The 20,094-nt window shown below is 41.9% G+C and overlaps 1 protein-coding gene across 3 annotated transcripts in view; it reads left to right on the plus strand.

The window, feature by feature from the left end:
* The window catches only part of LOC133514829 (serine/threonine-protein phosphatase 4 catalytic subunit B), a 47,247-nt gene extending 29,647 nt beyond the window's left edge, over window positions 1-17,600 (plus strand). Inside the window, exons 7-9 of one of the 3 annotated variants that reach the window (XM_061846832.1) lie at window positions 7,294-7,420; window positions 8,473-8,662; window positions 8,738-10,086. In XM_061846832.1, the coding sequence (XP_061702816.1) occupies window positions 7,294-7,420; window positions 8,473-8,662; window positions 8,738-8,741 (321 nt within the window). In that variant the 3' untranslated portion in view covers window positions 8,742-10,086. Of the gene's footprint in view, window positions 1-7,293; window positions 7,421-8,472; window positions 8,663-8,737; window positions 10,087-17,082 lie in introns of those variants that run through there. The other 2 variants (XM_061846830.1, XM_061846831.1) reach the window with 2 other exon arrangements.
* Window positions 17,601-20,094: the final 2,494 nt, after the last annotated feature.

Below are 20,094 nucleotides of genomic sequence, written 5' to 3' on the forward strand. Positions count from 1 at the left end.
GGGGTGTCCGGGGGGCCGCAGGCATTTAGTGAGATGACACCCAAACTCTGAATTCAAGCCACAGTCCACAGTGAAGACATTGAAGCATGATGATGCAAGCATCATGATGCAGTGAAGAAAATAAGTATTTGAACACCCTGCTATATTGCTATATTAAAGCTCGAGTGTCATAAAATGGATGATTTTTGGTATATTATTAATGAAAAACCAACAGCCAATATGGTCCCATGTGTGTTCAAGGCTGCGCGTCGGGGGCGGCTCTAAAGAACCCAGCTGAGAATGCGTGACTCTGTCGCGTGCAAGCATGAAGCGCGCCGGCTCGACTGTGAACACAAAGCAGCACCGCTTGGCTCTGTCATAACCCACACCCGGCCGGCTGCGATGAGCCGCGATAGCTCTTCTCCACTGCGGAAGTGGATGGGACGGGATGCGGTTTGGCCGTGATGGCATATCATCTGAATATGGCTCGAAACAATAGTGCAATATTGCCCTGAGGGCTCAAAACAATAGTGTAATATTGCCCCGGTAACTTCACTCGGATGTGTGGTGTTGTCCTTTTCAAAAAGAGCTTCCATGTCAGAAGGGGCGTTGGAAAAATCTGAATATCTCTGTTGTTCGGCTTCCATAGTAGCAGGCACTGCGCATTTTCAATGGCGGAAGTGAAGATGACGTCAAGGACAGATGACGCGACTAATATGGCGACCACTTGGATGTTGAGGCACACTCAATTGCACAACTTTGTGCATAGATGACGCGCTCTCCGCTTACTTTTTTTTTCATGTAGATATTGAAGTGAATACAGTTTTTTGTATTTTTCATTACAATATCTATTTTAGAATGTTTATAGGGATGTCACCCCCACTTTAAGTTCTCCCACATAGAAATCATGGAGGGGTCTGAAATTTTCATTGTAAGTGCATTTCCACTGTGTGAGAGAGAGAGGAAAAATCCAGAAATCACAATGTATAATTTTTTTTTAACCATCTATTTGTGGGATACAGCAGCAAATAAGTATTTGAACACCTATCACCTACAATTCTGACCTTCAAAGACCTGTTAGGACTACACAACAGGATTTGGTCAATGACCTGAAAAGAGCTGGGACCACTGTTTCCAAGGTTAAGACGTCATGGTTTGAAATCATGCATGGCACGGGAGGTTCCCTGCTTAAACCAGTACATGTCAAGGCCCATCTTAAGTTTGCCAATGACCATTTGGATGATATAGAGAAGTCATGGGAGAAAGTTTTGTGGTCAGATAAGACCAAAATTCAACATTTTGGTCATAATTCCATTAACTGTGTTTGGATGAAGATGAATGATGAGTTCCATCCCAAGAACACTATCCCTCCTGTGAAGCATGGGGGTGGTAGCATCATGCTTTGGGGGTGTTTTTCTGCACATGGGACAGGACAACTGCACTGTATTAAGGAGAGGATGACCGTGGCCATGTATTGTGAGATTTTGGGGAACAACCTCTTTCCCTCAGTCAGAGCATTGAAGATGGGTCATGGCTGGGTCTTTCAACATGACAAATGACCCAAAGCACACAGCCAGGAAAACCAAGGAGTGGCTCCGTAAGAAGCATATCAAGGTTCTGGCGTGGCCTAACCATTCTCCAGACCTAACCCCAATAGAAAATCTTTGAAGGGAGCTTAAACTATGTGTTTCTCAGTGACAGCCCAGAAACCTGTCTGATCTAGAGATCTTTGTGGAGGAGTGGGCCAAAATCCACCCTACAGTGTGCGCAAACCTGGTTAACAACTACAGGAAGCGTTTGACCTCTGTTATTGCAAACTGTACCAAATGTTAACATTGGTTTTCTCAGGTGTTCAAATACTTATTTACTGCTGTAACACACAAATCATTGAAAAATTATACATTGTGATGTCTGGGTTTTCTTTTTAGATTATCTCTCACAGTGGACATGCACCTACGATGAAAATTTCGCACCCCTCCATGATTTCTAAGTGGGAGATCTTGCAATACAGCAGGATGTTCAAATACTTATTTTCTTCACTATATGGGCATGTTTCTCTATGGTGTTAGGCTGATTTATTGCATATGAGGGATCAGGGATCATTTTGCATATTTCAAAATACTTAGAGGTCTCAGGTTTCAAGGTTTCAAATCATCAAACCAATTTTATTATCACTCAGAGACAACCCAAGGAAATACAACATGCAGTTTTAAAATGACAATTTAATTAAGGCACCCAAAAAATCCAAAGCGTTCCAACCCTCCCTGAAAACGTAATTCCACACCCTACCATCACCACAAAATCCCAGTCATACTGCTTAACCAAAAATTTGGGAAAGGTTTCGCACGCCACACTAAAACCTGATTACCACCATGCTTGTTGAATCAGAAATCACTTAAATTGAATGTCAGACTTGAAGAAGGCTCCAAGAACCAATGCATCATGCCACAATGCAAAGAAATTCAAGAAGAATAGAGGGGGGTGGAAGAGTGTGACGACTCATTCAGAAGAAGAAGTTGGCCCAGTTAATGTCAGTGTTCATGACCCTACCCTAAGGAAGAGAGAGTTCATAAATGACATCCATGGGAGAGTTCCCAGGTGAAAATCCCTGGTGTCAGGCGCATCTCACATTTGCCAAAAATGATCTCCTCAAGACATTTGGAGAAACACCCTGTGGACTGACGAGTCAAAAATTAAACTTTTTGGAAGGTGTACATCTGGCGTAAAAATGGCATAGTATTTGCTCAAAAGAACATTCGCCCTAACGAGAGAAGCATGGAGGTAGCAGTGTGATACTCTGGTCTGCTTAGGTGCTACAGGACCAGGTGAACTTCCTGTAATTGATGGAACAAGTAATTCTGCTGTGTACCATAAAACCCTGAAGGAGAATATCTGGCCATCAGTTTGTGCCCTAAAACTCAAGCCCTCTTCGATCACAAATGAACGGCTCAAAAAAAAAAAAAAAAAAAGGTTTGGAGTCAAAGATCAAATTTAAATCCTGGGGCGTGACCTTAAACGTTCATTTCATGCTTGAAAACCCTCCAATATAGCGGAGTTAAAACAATTTTGCAAAGAAGAGTGGCACAAAATTGGTCCTGAGCGATGTGAAAGACCTATCACTAATTATCCCAAACGTTTTCAGATATTGCTGCCAAGGGTGGCACATTCTGTTATTAGGTTCAGGCAGTTATTACTTTTCCACTGAGGGTCAGAAAGGTTTGGGGTGTTTTGTGCCTTAAAAAAACTAAATAGTCATTTTAAAACTGCATTTTGTTTTCCCTTGTGCTGTGCTGTCTCTGAGTTTATATTAAAATTTTGATTATTTAAAAGGTCTTATCCAGAGAAAATGTATTTTGTCTCTCATACAAATGTAGCTAAAATTTCATAAAAAAATGTTTTTTAAAATTCTCAACACAACAGAAATGAAATAAATTCGCATCAGAGTCAGTCTCAAGATTTTGTTCGAAATGTCACTCTGATTCAGCGATTTCCGTAACTCCCCGGAATGTGACGACACGCCAAGACATTTAGCCAGAGAGTGAAAAAGCTGGCAAAGATGGTGAGGAAGTGTGTTGTATACGGCTGTTCTGCGTCAAACGCAGACTGAGTCAGCTTACGTGAATGGCCGAAAAATTAACCGACAGGCAGGTTATGGACCAGGTTTAAGACAAAGCAGGCGCGTTAGACTTACAAATCAAAGTGTGTCAAGCATTTCATGGAGGACTGCTTTAAAAACCCAGTACAGCGTTCACTTGGCTTTGATAGCAAGTCAGAACGTACGTCTTCAATTGTTTAGTATTAACAAGTATCTACCTCGTTTTAAATGTAAGTACATTACTGAATATCCGTATCCATCCATCCATTCAGGAGGTGACGAAATTTGGACACTGTATAAAGTTAGTGTACTGTACTGATGATGATGAGGTCTTCCCGAAATTCGACGATGGCAGTGTGTGCTCTCAAGTGTTTGGTGCATTATTTTAAAATACGGGCTAAATCTTTAAACGGAGAACAATACTGAAGGTTTCGATTTTTGTTTTACGCCAACTCAGTCGCTAGTACGATAACAACAACAAACGACTCACTGTTGTGTACAATCAGCATCAAATGTTTAAACGTGTTTGAATTACATTATTTCGTCAGTGTACGTAGATTTCTTGAGGCACCTACCGGTCTGTGTTTTGGGTGCAAAGTTCGTCTGCTTCGTCAGGTCTTACCGAATCCTGTCCTTGTGTTGCATTTGTCAACTCAGGTTTGAACATATATGAACATAGTTAATGTATATACATATATTACACCTGCATGGAATCTTTTTCAAACACAGGAAAAATAAGAAAATTCCTCCTCTTCAATTCCCATCTCTTCCACAGAGCATTCCATAAAAACTTCATCACTGCTGTCGATCTCCTCTAGATCCCACTCGCAACGTGTATGATTGTCTATATAGGAAGCCATTGTGTTTACTGGGGTTGTCTTTGCGTAACGTCACACGGCAGGAGCTTCAAACAGACATCGGAGGCATTCGGATTACAAAGAAAATGTGCATTTTGCCGCTAATTTATTTAATTTCTGTTGAGAGTTTTTAAAATATTTTTTTAGGAAAAATTACCTACGTTTGTGTGATATAAATTAAAAAAAGGTCCTCTGGATTAGACCTTTAAACCTTTGTGTGATATACAAAAAAAAAAACCTGAAATCAGGAAGAGGGTGAATACTTTTTCCACTTCATTGTATATAAGATACAAACCCAATTCAAGTGAAATAGGTCCGTTTGAAACAAATAACAGAATGCAATGATTTGCAAACCATGTTCAACCTATATTTAATTTAATACACTACAAAGACAAGCTATTTAATGTTCAAACTGATAAGCTTTATTTTGAGCAAATCGATACCTTACAATTTTATGGCTTCAACACGTTCCAAAATAGCTGGGACACTTGGTAAAAAAGAGTGACAAAGTTGAGAAATGCTCATCAAACATGTTTTGAGCATAATTCGGTTCCATGATTGGGTACAAAAGTTTCCTTCGCTGAATTGCTCAGTCATTCATAAAGATGGGGAGAGCTTCACCTCTTTGTGAACAAGTGCGGGAGAAAATAGTCAAACGGTTATAGAGCAATGTCCCTGAGCGTACAATTGCAAGGAATTTGGGGATTTCGTCGTCTTGTTCTTTTCCTTTCGGCTTGGAGTTGCCACAACGTGTCATCTTTTACAATCTAAGCCTATCTTGTGCATCTTCCTCACTAGCACCCAGAGTCTTCATGTCCACCCTCACCGCATCTATCAAACTTTTCTTTGGTCTCCCTCTTGCTCTTTAGTCTGGCAGCTCCATCCTCAGTACCCTTTTAGCAATATACTCTCTCTCTCTCGACTCTGGACATGTCCAAACCATCAAAATCTGCTCTCTTGAACCGTGTCTCCAAAACAACCAACTTTGGCTGTCCGTCTAAGAAGCTCATTTCTAGTCCTATCCAACCGCGCTGCGATTCAACAAGACCAAAATTGACACCTTTCCTGAGTCAGTATTCAACCTTATATCATGTAGAACTTTGATAAGAGCAGATTCTGTACTGTGATGAGTTCGGAATGCTGATTAAAATTTGTCAAAAAGTCCCTCTAAATTCAAGGAATTGCTGAGTGCTAGTTTTAACCGGGGCAACAGCATTCATGGTATTTGTGATTTTCGAGGTGAAATTTTCCTAAAGGTCATCAACTGTGTCAGCATTCACAGTCTGTGGCACAGCCACAGTCTCCATAAACATATTGGCAGTACTCTCATTTATGTAGCTTTTCCTAATAGAGATAGAGGTTGTCTGAGCTTTTGGAACAATCTGTAATTCCAAAAGCACACAAAATTGGTCAGAAATAGCCATATCCTTAATGTCAATCGATAGAATTTATACATCCTCAGAGATAACCAGGTCTAAGATGTGACCTTGAGTGTGAGTTGGACTCTTAATATGTTGAGAGAGGTCAAATGCGTCGAGTTTTGCAGAAAGTTCTTTGGATGTTATTTCCATGTTATTGTCAACATGAATGTTAAAGTCCCTTTTTCTGACAAAATAGTTGTACTTAGTACAATTAACTGAGAGCAGTTCTGAAAAATCCTCCATAAATTTTCCAGACAGCCAAAGTTGAATTTTTTTGTGACAAGATTCGAGAGTAGACATTGATGGTTTCCTTTAATCAAAGTCAGAAGCCGGCCACGAGCGAGCTCCGAGGGCCTTTGTTTACGCACTTATGTCGTAGGCCTCCGAGTAGTCAGACTCCGCAGGATTCCTGTCCAAAGAACCATCCGAATATTCAACATTATTGACAGCCACAGGTTCAAATCTGTATGGACGTATTCCTCAGTCTTCCTGATCAACCGATACTTCCATTTCGTCATCAGATGAGGATAAATCCAAGATATCAGCGCTGCCCATAACTGTAGGAACGTAACCGAGCCTCAGTTTGAGCAAATGACTCGTCACATCCACACACGGAGGTCATGTGACTCGGCAAAATGTCAGCGACCGGGAACATTCAAAATTGCCGATATAAATATCCTCAGCACAACCTAAAAGGATGTCTGATGTAAAAATTTATTTTAAAGTTACAGTATTGATTGATTGATATCTGATACATTATTTTCAATGAATGGACTTCCCCTTCAAGGCTTTTCATTGTTCAGCAAACTATTCCTTTAAACATTGAAGTTGGGAAAAGTATGCAAAAATGGCCGAATTTGAGAAGGGGTCCAGTACTTTAAGGTATGCATTCATTGTATGCATAAATGTATTTTTTGACTAAGGTTTGATTCAGGAGCGGTACGGTGGGGAATTGGTTAGAGCGTAAACCTCACAGTTCTGAGGACTGGGATTCAAATCCAAGCCCTGCGTGCATGGAGTTTGAATGCTCTCCCTGAGCTTATGGGGGTTTTCTATGGGAACTCCAGTTTCCTCACACATCCCAAATAATTGGAGATTCTAAATTGCCCGTAGGTGTGATGTAAGTGTGACTGGTTGTTTCTGTGACCTGCAATTGGCTGGCAACCAGTTCAGGGAGTGCCCCGCCTCCTGCCCGAAGATAGCTGGGGTAGGCTCCAGCACTCCTACTTCCCTTGTGCGGATAAGTGGCTCAGAAAATGGATCAATGTGTTTAGTTCTGTTTTGTGGTTACTCATTTGTAAATTACTATAATTATCCATGAATATTCCTCACCCTCCAGGATGTTAATCATATGTTAAGCTCAAGTTACATAAATGTGTGTCTGAATGGTGAATTAACTTTTGCATCAGTTGATTTAATCGAGTGATTTTTGTCCCCACAGATATTTTGTGTGCATGGTGGCTTATCACCTTCCATCCAGACACTAGATCAGATCCGGACCATTGACAGAAAACAGGAAGTGCCGCATGATGGGCCCATGTGTGACCTGCTTTGGTCAGATCCAGAAGGTATACAAGCAACCTTTTTTGTCACTCTAGCATTCTCATCAAAACCTGAATTGAATCCAACTTTATTTTGATTTATTTTTCCAGTAAATATTTTAAAAGTAATTCAATTTACTGTATACTATACTGTGTGTGTGTGTTTATATATATATATATATTAAAAGAAGTGGGATACACTCCGTTGTTTGCCATGGGGAGGCTGAAAGTTCGAGCCATTCCACAGCGGAAAAGTTGAAAGCCGAGTTTGCCCGTTTCGTCGTCAGGTATCTGTGCTAAATGAAACGACATCCATAATTTTATAGAACTTCACCCGAATATAGCTGAATGTTGCAGAGCACAGCAAAATTTTAATGATGTTGTTATGAGCCACTTCAGAAAAGTGCTTAAAAGACGGGAGAAACAAACGACATTAGATTCGTTCTTTGTGAAAAAGGGGCGAGTTACCCCCACCAAAAACATCTGAAACTGTTTTGCATTGCTTTTTTTCTTTTGTTCCATTAACCCTACATCTAGTTCCAAGTTACATTTTTTTGAGTTACGTACTTTCTGTGCGAATAAAAGTCTGTTTTTTCCCCCGTCATTATTGCTTGTTGAAAGTTATTCTGCACTTTTGTTCATTAAAAAAAAAAAAAAAGTTTACAAGCCTGGGGGCCGAATTTTTGCATACATTTTAAGCAAAAAATAAATACATTTCTTAAATTATTTCATTAAAGTATTTAAACTATAAATGTATTCGTACTATGCAGTTTATTATCAGGAAAAGATTTTTAAGAAATCGCTTAAAAATATTTTTTAGGCTTAGAACGCATTATTTCATTTTCCATTCATTGTAATGGGAAAACGTGCTTCGGTTTTCGAAAATTTTAGATTTCAACCAGACTTCTGGAACGGATTATGTTCAACAACCAACGCCACCACTATATGTGTATATTTGTGTGTGTGTGTGTGTGTGTATAAACACAAATAATTGCCTAGGGACGCTTCTCTGCCAAAAGACAGTATATTGGAGGGGCAATTATCCTGAGTTTTACATCTTTTTGTGTCCCTGGTTTCAGACACTACAGGATGGGGTGTCAGTCCCAGAGGCGCTGGTTACCTGTTCGGTAGTGATGTGGTGGCCCAGTTCAATGCTGCCAATGACATTCACATGATTTGCCGAGCACATCAGCTGGTTATGGAAGGCTATAAGTGGCATTTTAACGAAACAGTGCTCACTGTGTGGTCAGCACCAAACTACTGCTACAGGTACGAAGCATCAGACTAGTCTTGGACGCATAATATTGCTACATCACATCCATTAAAGTTCACCATTTGTTTCAGATAAACCCTCCTTGAAGTGGGACCTTGCGGCAACTGTTAGCACAACACTTTGAATTTGAAATACTATGTCCACAAAACAACCCGAAAAACAGTGATTTGAAAGTTTATGCAAATGTGGAGTTTTTGATGGACAACACAAGGTGATATCACCAGAGAGCAAAATAACTTCCATCTCTTCAGTAATTTAAGTGGAATGTGGACAAATGAACAAAATGGACGATTAAGGTTAAAGTTTCAGAAAAATTGTTCACACTACAGTCAGTATTGACTTATGTGGCTCTCCACCGTCAGTAAACGTATGCGGCCGAACAGGGCAGCCACAAGTCACCAGTGGGGCTGTTCTAAAATAGCTTGCTTGTGATGGGATGTCGTGAGTTTGTAGGAATTTTGTAAAACTGATCATATGAAAAGCAGCACGAGCCGATGAGCTCTGATTAGAACAGAGTCAAATTCCATTTATTGTCGTTATACAACAAGGTAGGAGAGCTTCTCCTATTTCAGTGGAAATCCAGTTGTAAATAACTTGTGGCATGTCCCCAAATAGACTCATGGGTGCATCATCCCAAAAGTTGTGATATTTGAGTTTTCGTCATGAATAAAACTGCAAAAAATGCAATATGGGGTGCTGTGTGTACATTCATAAGGAAAAAAAGAACTTAAATGATTTTATCAAATGGCTGCAATATAAGAGTGAAAAGTTTCCGGGGATCTGAAATCTTTCTGTACCTACTGGAAGACCGTGGCACTGAAAGGCAAATGCTTTTTTCTTCTTGCGCATTGATTGATTGTGCTTGTGACTCAATGACTCTCCAACTTGTTCCCTCCATTGTGCTTGTGGCTGCTTCAGTCAACAACCCGTTTTCTCCCTGCAGCTTATGCTTTCGTCTCAACCTATTTTTCTGGGAGTTATCTTGAATGCAATCACCATGGTTGCTTGGCCTTCCCCCAAGAGGGTTGATGACATCTTGAAGATGCTGGCTGCTTTTCAGAGTTGCAGGACGCTGCCATTACCAAGGTATCGCGAGCATCTGGGCTGGTTACTTGTGGCATCTAGTGGGGTTTCATTGTGATTACTTTTTTAGCATCCCATGCAGAGGTGCTTGCCTGGTGGTTCCTTCCTGGCCAGCAATGATTTGTTTTCATCCTATGTACTTCTTCTTCTTCTTCTTTTCCTTTCGGCTTGTCCCATTAGGGGTCGCCACAGCGTGTCATCTTTTGCCATCTTAGCCTATCTCCTGCATCTTCCTCTCTAACCCCAACTGCCCTCATGTCTTCCCTCACCACATCCATAAACCTTCTCTTTGGTCTTCCTCTCGCTCTTTTGCCTGGGAGCTCCATCCTCAGCATCCTTCTACCATATACTCACTCTCTCGCCTCTGAACATGTCCAAACCATCGAAGTCTGCTCTCTCAAATCTTGTCTCCAAAACATCCAGCTTTGGCTGTCCCTCTAATGAGCTCATTTCTAATCCTATCCAACCTGGTCACTCCGAGCGAGAACCTCAACATCTTCATTTCTGCCACCTCCAGTTCAGATTCCTGTTGTTTCTTCAGTGCCACTGTCTCTAATCCGTACATCATGGCCGGCCTCACCACTGTTTTGTAAACTTTGCCCTTCATCCTAGCAGACACTCTTCTGTCACATAACACACCAGACACCTTTCGCCAGCTGTTCCAACCTGCTTGGACCCGTTTCTTCACTTCCTGACCACACTCTCCATTGCTCTGTATTGTTGACCCCAAGTATTTGAAGTCATCCACCCTCGCTATCTCTTCTCCCTGTAGCCTCACTCTTCCCCCTCTACTTTTCTTATTCACGCACATATATTCTGTTTTACTTCGGCTAATCTTCATTCCTCTCCTTTCCAGTGCATGTCTCCATCTTTCCAATTGTTCCTCTGCATGCTCCCTGCTTTCACTGCATATGACAATATCATCTGCGAACATCATGGTCCAAGGGGATTCCAGTCTAACCTCATCTGTCAGCCTATCCATTACCACTGCAAACAGGAAGGGGCTCAGAGCTGATCCCTGATGCAGTCCCACCTCCACCTTAAATTCCTCTGTCACACCGAAGGCACACCTCACCATTGTTCTGCTGCCATCATACATGTCCTGTACTATTTTAACATACTTCTCTGCCACACCAGACTTACGCATGCAGTACCACAGTTCCTCTCTTGGTACTCTGTCATAGGCTTTCTCTAGATCCACAAAGACACAATGTAGCTCCTTCTGACCTTCTCTGTACTTTTCCACGAGCATCCTCAAGGCAAATAATGCATCTGTAGTACTCTTTCTAGGCATGAAACCATACTGTTGCTCGCAGATACTTACTTCTGACCTGAGTCTAGCCTCCACTACTCTTTCCCATAACTTCATTGTGTGGCTCATCAACTTTATTCCTCTATAGTTCCCACAGCTCTGAACATCCCCTTTGTTCTTAAAAATGTGAACTAGAACACTTTTCCTCCATTCTTCAGGCATCTTTTCGCCCGCTAGTATTCTGTTGAATAAGTTGGTCAAAAACTCCACAGCCATCTCTCCAAATTGCTTCCATACCTCTACCGGTATGTCATCAGGACCAACTGCCTTCCCATTTTTCATCCTTTGTAATGCCTTTCTGACTTCCCCCTTAGTAATCATTTCCACTTCCTGGTCCTTCACTCTTGCCTCTTCAACTCTTCCTTCTCTCTCATTTTCTTCATTCATCAACTTCTCAAAGTATTCTTTCCATCTATTTAGCACACTACCGGCACCAGTCAACACATTTCCATCTCTATCCTTAATCAGCCTAACCTGCTGCACATCCTTCCCATCTCTATCCCTCTGTCTGGCCAACCTGTAGAGATCCTTTTCTCCTTCTTTCGTGTCCAACCTGGTGTACATGTCTTCATATGCCTCTTGTTTAGCCTTTGCCACCTCTACCTTTGCCCTACGTCACATCTCGATGTACTCCTTTCGCCTCTCAGTCCTCTCAGTATCCCACTTCTTCTTCGCTAATCTCTTTCCTTGTATGACTCCCTGTATTATGGGGTTCCACCACCAAGTCTCCTTCTCCCCTTTCCTACCAGATGACACACCAAGTACTCTCCTGCCTGTCTCTCTGATCATCTTGGCTGTCGTCGTCCAGTCTTCCAGGAGCTTCGGTTGTCCATCGAGAGCCTGTCTCACCTCTTTCCGGAAGGCCGCACAACATTCTTCCTTTCTCAGCTTCCACCACATGGTTCTCTGCTCTACCTTTGTCTTCTTAATCTTCCTACCCACCACCAGAATCATCCTACATACTACCATCCTATGCTGTCGAGCTACACTCTCCCCTACCACTACTTTACAGTCAGTAACCTCCTTCAGATTACATCGTCTGCACAAAATATAATCTACCTGCGTGGTTCTACCGCCGCTCTTGTAGGTCACTATATGTTCCTCCCTCTTTTGGAAATAAGTGTTCACTACAGCCATCTCCATCCTTTTTGCAAAGTCCACCACCATCTGCCCTTCAAAGTTCCTTTCCTGGATGCCGTACTTACCCATCACTTCTTCATCGCCCCTGTTTCCTTTACCAATATGTCCATTACAATCTGCACCAATCACAACTCTCTCGCTGTCTGGGATGCTCAGAACTACTTCATCTAGTTCCTTCCAGAATTTCTCTTTCAACTCTAGGTCACATCCTACCTGTGGTGCATAGCCGCTAACCACATTATACATAACACCCTCAATTTCAAATTTTAGTCTCATCACTCGATCTGATACTCTTTTCACCTCCAAGACATTCTTAGCCAGCTCTTCCTTTAAAATAACCCCTACTCCATTTCTCTTCCCATCTACTCCGTGGTAGAATAATTTAAACCCTGCTCCCAAACTTCTAGCCTTACTACCTTTCCACCTGCTCTCTTGGATGCACAGAATATCAACCTTTCTCCTAATCATCATGTCAACCAACTCCTGAGCTTTTCCTGTCATAGTCCCAACATTCAAAGTCCCTACACTCAGTTGTAGGCTCTGTGCATTCCTTTTTTCTTCTGACGCTGGATCCGGTTTCCTCCTCTTCTTTTCATCCTATGTACACGTTATGTTAAATCGATCACATTCATGTCTGGGTATGGCCATTGTAAAGCCCAGAAATTCCTTTTCAGAGTTCAGCTGTGGTGTACAGTATGCAATTTTCAATGCTCTGGTCTTTTCCACTTGGTGGTTTTAGGCTAGAAGAGGAAGTTGTTTGATTAATAGTGTTGTGGTTATGGGCTGTTTCCTGGCCATTTCCCGGTTTCAGCCGTTTTGCAATTCATGCAAGAGACTTTCACCATCCACTCTTCACCTGTCCGTGGCAACCATCTCTTGTTGGCATGCCGCCATTAATGGTACCAATCCTCTTGGAGATGATTCCATTTCCCTTTTCTTGAAGGGTCATAGATGCCTTCATCTGAAAACACGACCAGTGGCTGTGTCGTGGGATCTGTTGATGGTCCTGAAAGCGTTGTGGGGTCGTCTGTTTGAACTGGTTGGCCAGGTGGACTTGTGGTGGCTAGTGATTAAGACATTCCATTTGTCTATTGGCTCACATAAACAGGTGTGTGAACTCGATGGACTCTCTGCCAATGTGACCTGCTGTTAATGGAATCTGGACTGTTCAAGTGTAATCATCTGGCTTCATTTTTCTCCTCTCCAAAGTGTTTTTCACATTCAGGTCTCGTCCAAAGGATCCATTTGGAAGATTTGGGCTATGGCTCTTGAAATCCTCCCGGATGACTGAGCTTCCTATCTCTAAGGGACAGCCCGGACACTTTGTGGTTGAAACCTGTATCGACTTCTCTTATCAGGGATCATGTTTATTCGGTCCCAACCCACAGCTCGTGACCATAGGTGAGGGTAGGAATGTCGATCAACCGGTAAATTGAGACCACCTCTGTCGGCTCAGGTTCTTTTTTACCACAACAGCAGACAGTGCATCCATCTACCTGTCTACCTGTTCCATTCTTCCCTCACTCGTGAACAAGACCCCAAGATACTTGAACATCTGACCTGGAGAGGGTATGCCACCTTACTCCGACTGAGGACCATGGTCTCAGATTTGGAAATGTTGATTCTCATCCCAGCCGCTTCATGCTTAGTTGGAGATCACGGCTTGATTAACCCAATAGAACTACATCTGCAAAAAGCAGAAATGCAATACTGAGCCCACCAAACCTGAACCCCTCTACGTCTCGGCTGTGTCGAGAAATTCTGTCCATAAAAGTTATGAACAGAATCTCTGACAAAAGGTAGCCTTTGCGGAGTCCAACCCTCACCGGAACCGAGTCAGACTTGCAGACCAAACTCTTCACACCAGTCGTACAAGAACTGAACAGCCCGGATCAGGCGGTTCGGTACCCCATACTCCCGAAACACCCATGCAACTTGGAAGACCCTGCTTAGGTGTTGAGCTGGTCCACTGTTCCATGGACAGGATGAAAACCACACTCCTCCTGAATCTGAGATTCAACTGACTGACGAACCCTCCTCTCCAGCACCCCTAAATAGATCTTAACACGGAGGCTGAGGAGTGTGGATCCCCTGTAGTTGGAACACACCTGATTGAAAGGGGGAACCACTGCCCAGTCTGACAATCCTGAGGCACTGTCCCCAATGTACACTCACTGTTGCAGAGGCGCGTCAACCACAGCAGGCAGAGCCTTTAGGAACTCTGGGCAACTCATCCACCCCTTGTAGTCCTGCCACCGCTTGGTGTAAAGTACGCTTTTTGACTGCTTCAGCGACCTCAACCCCAGGAGGCCCTGTCTCAGAGAACCCAGACTCTGCTTCCTCATGGGAAGGCGTGTTGGTGGAATTGACGTCTTTTAAGTATTCTCCCTATTGACTCACAGCGTCCCGAGTCAAAGTCAGCAGAGCCCCAACCCCACTATACACAGTATTGATGGTACACTGCTTCCTCCTCTTTAGATGCCGGATGGTGGACCAGAATTTCCTCAAAGCTGTATGGAAGTCTTTCTCCATGGCCTCACCAAACTCCTCCCATGTCAGTTTTTGATTCTGCGACCACCAAAGCTGCATTGTGCTTGGTGTTTGCGATTACTTCCACATTTCAATATTTCTTGTACTGTAAGCTGTTCTAATTGTACTTTATGTTCAAATGTTATTATTTTTTTGTATTTTAATGCTTTTAATCAGCTAAAGCACATGTATGAATTGCAGTCTACAAATGAATTTTCTTTGCTTTGGCCAGCTAGGGTCAATCAGCTGCCTGAGGATCCCACAGGCTAGAAAAGCCTGACAGTTAGTGTCCAACAACAGGATTTGTCGCCACGACAGGCACCGACCACCTTACAGCTTCAGTTGGCCGCCTCAGCAATGGAGGTGCGGAACATGGTCCACTCGGACTCAAATGTCCCCTTTCTCCCCTCGAATATAGGTAAAGTTCTGCTGGAGTTTGAAGTTGAAACTCTTTCTGATGGGTTTCTGCCAGATGTTCCCAGCAGACCCTCACAATACGTTTGGGCCTGTTACGCCGGACCGGCATCTTCCCCCACCATCAGAGCCAACTCACCACCAGGTGGTTACCAGTGGACAGCTAAGCCCCTCTCTTCACCTGAGTGTCCAAGACATGGAGCTGCAAGTCCGATGACACGATCACAAAATCAATCACCGAACTGCGACCTAGGGTATCCTGGTATCAAGTGCACGCATGAACAGCCTTATGCTTGAACATGTCATTTCTTATGGACAATCCGTGGTAAGCACAGAAATCCAATAACAGACCACTAGGGTCCTAATCAGTGGGATGGGGGGCGTTCTTCCCAATCACCCCCTTCCAGGTCTCACTGTCATGGCCTCCGTGAGCATTGAAGTCCCCAGCAGAAGCGCTCTCCAACACCCCGTCCAAAGCAATCCAAAAGGTCTGGGCACTCTTTGTTGCATAGACTCAAGTCAGGACTTGTTCCCTCAACAGGTGCAAAGGACGAGGCCTTTGTGGGTTCTAAATGAGAGGTAGGTGTGTATAGAGCTATTAACAAAAAAAATAGTTGTGGGTGACTAATTTGTCTCAGAGTTTATCGTATATGTTACGTGTGAATTTAGAATCAATCCCCTTGGTCAAACCGGTAAAATATACAAAGCACTTGTTTTGCGTTTAACACAATTTAATCACACATCAATACAACACAAAATAAAATCGAAGTACAAAGATGGAGGTTTTAGTAGTGTGTAACACGAGCTAACTAGACGTATAGTCACCAAAGTTGAAAAACCTCTCCGAAACCAGCAATAATAAAGAGCTCAGTCTGCTTCCTTCAGAACGTAACAAAAGAACCGCGTCATAATAACTTCATGCTGAATGTGTTGATATGCGCGGCCCCATTATCGCCCGCCGGCAGCCACGGCGTTGTCGCTCGCTGGCGGACGCGGCGTTATCCCTGATGCGGAGGTCGATCAGGCAGGTAGGTGGTTTGGCCACGTGCGGGGTGGAGAAAGGAGCATCTAACTTTATTATTAGTGTGAATGAATGAATGAAGAATTGTTGTATATAACTTTCCAAAAGAAAAATTTTAATTTTGTTGTTTTTAAGCTTTCAATATCAATCTCAAGCGATCCAAAAATATTCCTCGATGTATTTTGTTAGTGGGCTGGAAAATATCTTATTTATTTTACTCTGAAGTTCTTTTAGAGTATGTACTTTTACCTTAGAGAGTGGCTTCAGCATTTTGGACACGTCTGCTCAGTAATGTCAATTTAATTTCACTCTGCTTCCACAAATAAGCTATAAAATCACTGCTATTTCACAGTATAAATGGGCACTATGTGTTCAACTCTGCGGGGTGTTTGACACCATGATTGTATTCGATCGGGCTCCTTTCTTGTCACGTGAAAAACAATGTACAAATGATTCCGCTAACTTGGGCTGTTTCTTGGTGGATATTTTCAGGCTCATGTTTTCTTGCAAGTCATATGCGATAAATATATATATATTTTTTTTTACACGCTTTGATTGCATATCCTTTCAGCATACTTTACAGCAGACTGTTTTTTGGCTTATTGTATGGCACTGCAAAAGTGGGACTGTCCCTCTTGTGCATTTTTTGCTTTGCTTTTTGTTACAATGTTTATTTAAGTAGTGCAAGTCCACAGGGATGCAATTGGAAGTATGGAAGGCATTGATTTTTTTTTTTTTTGTAAATCGCCCGTAAAACTGATCTGTCGACTAAATGTGCAGTCCCAATTGCGGTTTCTTTTTCAACTTTTTGTTTTGTATAATACCCTCTGTAGCTATTAAAATCATAAGTTGTTGGTGTTGTGTTGTCAATGTATTGTCAAATGCCATCCACATGATGTTTCTTTTTGCTCATACAGATGTGGTAACGTGGCTGCCATTTTGGAGCTGGATGAACATTTACAACGAGAGTTCATCATATTTGAAGCGGCACCACAGGAAACAAGAGGCATTCCATCAAAGAAGCCAGTTGCAGACTATTTCTTGTGAAGTCTTGGGAATTAATTTCAACAGTCGCCATGTAAAATTTTGCTGGGGAATTCAGAACTCACTGCAGTTTGACTGAAAACCTGCAGAAACCTGCCAATGTCAAAACTATCAGATCATTTCTCTTTCTCACACTAAAACGTCAACTCCTCACTAATTTAAATTTATTTTCAAGATGGTGCAGAGGAGTATTTTTGCCTTTCTGGGAAAAATATCTTTTGTAGGTTTCACAATTAATAATGTGATTTTTGGCAAGTTAGCCAATGTGAGGCACTGTATTCACTGTTCTTTTTTCATTGGTCCATTTTAATCTAATCTCTGTAAATTTATCCATTTTGATATTGTCAGAATGAAGCTTTTGTATTGGTGTTTTTCCTAAATAAAAGCCTTGTGCTTAAAGTTAAAATGGCTTGTTACTGAACTCATTCACTGGACCAAGTTTCACTATTTAGACAAGTGCTGAGGAAACCATTTTCCCATAACATTGACATTTTCATTAAGTAAAAAAAAAAACCTCACTGATCCGATCTCAAGATGGAGCAGTATCGGTATTTAAATCACTTATTTTCTATATATTCTTGTGTAGTGTTTACTGAGTATCAGTAGCATTTCAAACAAAAGACAAAAAATGACTTCGAAGGGGGCATTCAACGATTGGCCGCGAACAAACAGTAGGTATAGAATGTATTCAAACCCCCGCAAATTTTTCTTTTGAGTCAGTTATATTGCAGTCATTTGTGAAAAACACTGAAATTGTTTTGATCCCTCATAAATGGACCGACAACACCACATATTGCTGCGAAATCTTTTTTCCAATTTAATTAAAGGAGTAGTCCGCTGAACAATTAAAAAGCCTTTATCCGATATGTCATGTCATACATGTATGTACTGTACCTTGGAAATTTGAGGTTAATCCGATATGGTGTTTTTATCGGCAATTACAAATTTTCATTGGTGCCGCCATTTTGGGGCGCAAACACAATCACGGACAGCGCTGATTTCTCGTAATTATCCTTATCTGATAAAGAAATAACATCATCAGTTGATCGTGAAGACGAAGGAATATATCCATACAGATTTGAACCTGTGGCTGGAAATATAGGTAAATATTTGGATGGATTTTCGGACGGGAATGACGAAAGTCTGACTAACTAACCACAGGCGCAAAACGGTCAAACACTGATTGTGTGGAACAGTAATTTTGGAAATTTTTGACAAAGGTCACTCAAAGAAAAAAATATGAGTACTGAAGTTTTAAACAAGAATGAACAGCCTTTGTGGAGAGGGAGGGTTCTGCTGTGTTTAAATTCACAGATGGGGAGTATGCCAAAACATTCGTACTCGACATTGCCAATCAACATTTTGCCAACTTCGCATAAAGACAAGATAATCAAACAAATAACATGCCTTTGTGGGCAAGAACTGTTCACCATCGTACCATGATGACAGATCAAGTTGAATTACGTTCATGATTAATGGATGGAAGTCTCAACGCCTGCATGACGTATGAAAGCACAAGAAGTCGCAATAATGGTATGAAGTACTTTTCGTCATTGGTTGGCAACAATGTAATTTAAAAGAATTCAGAGACTTACTTTACTCTAAAAGTGTTGGTCTTAAATGTGCAAATACACCTGTACATAGGTCGTACGGCTCAGAGCAACCATGCTTCGCTAGCCAGTGGGTCCTTAAATGTTTGTTTCTTACTGGGCAGAATATGCCACCAAGCCTTCCTCACATTATTTCTACCCAAATTATGGCAAAATTTTGCAATACAGTATTATTTTAAATTTCAAGAATTTCAATTTTTCCCTTTACCTTTATCCCTCATGTTGCTTTTCTCACAACAGAACATACAAACAAAAAGATAGCGAAGCAACATAGTGCTGAGAGATCCAAATATGTTGTCAATTTGGACTACTTTTTGGAGAGGAGACGGGGAATCTTTCTAATTCAAAGGTGTCTACCAATTATGCCTAATACTAACATATGTAGTATCATGTAGTAACATGAATTGCATGTGTTTTTGAATGTCCGGTGGTGACCATGAATTAATAACTAGACTAAGCAAAATAGCGTTATCAGTGCCAGGTGCGTCTTCATTGCAGAAAAACAACAAAAAGAAACAGCAATGTTGGATGCATGTGCCTGCATATCACTAGCAAAGCATTGCTCTGTCTTTGGGACACCCAGGAGTCAGCCAGAGGTCACACGAACTGGATCCCACACCACCAGTCTTGTTTTCCATCTCCTCCAGGACAGTCTCTGATCCGAGGTCTCACAATGAAACCATCTTCTTGTTCCGTCTGTATCCCCTCCAAGCTAAAAACCTCAAATCTAGTCGTGATGCTTTGCTGTCCACGAGCTGCATTGCCTAGAGGAGTGAGGCGACAGCGTCACTGCAGCAGGCATCGTGAGAAGAGGGAGGGAGTGCAGTGGTGCTGTGTGGAGGCTGTCGTGTTGTTGTTCTTTCAGATGACATTCTTCTTGATTCTTGTCATAGGGAGAGGTCACTGTGGAACCCAGCTCGTGACCGCAAACTGACATTCTCCCCTTGACCAACTCGGACACATCTGACCACAGGCAATACACAGTTATCAGTAACTTGCCCTAATGTAGTCTTGTCAGAAAGCTTCTCTCCCTGTTCGCATCTAAATCTAACAGTCAACCACAGATCCAGACGTTTGACAGTTCTATCTACAGTGCCTTCTGAAAGTATTCAGCCCCCTTGAACTTTTCAAACTTTCACCACATTTCTGGCTTCAAACATAAAGATATAATAAAGATTAGTTTTTTTGTCAAGAATCAACAACTACTGGGACACAATTGTGAAGTGGAATGAAATTTATTGTATATTTTAAACTTTTTAACAAATAAAAACCTGA

Source organism: Syngnathoides biaculeatus, chromosome 16 (genome assembly GCF_019802595.1).
Source record: "Syngnathoides biaculeatus isolate LvHL_M chromosome 16, ASM1980259v1, whole genome shotgun sequence".
NCBI lineage: Eukaryota > Metazoa > Chordata > Actinopteri > Syngnathiformes > Syngnathidae > Syngnathoides > Syngnathoides biaculeatus.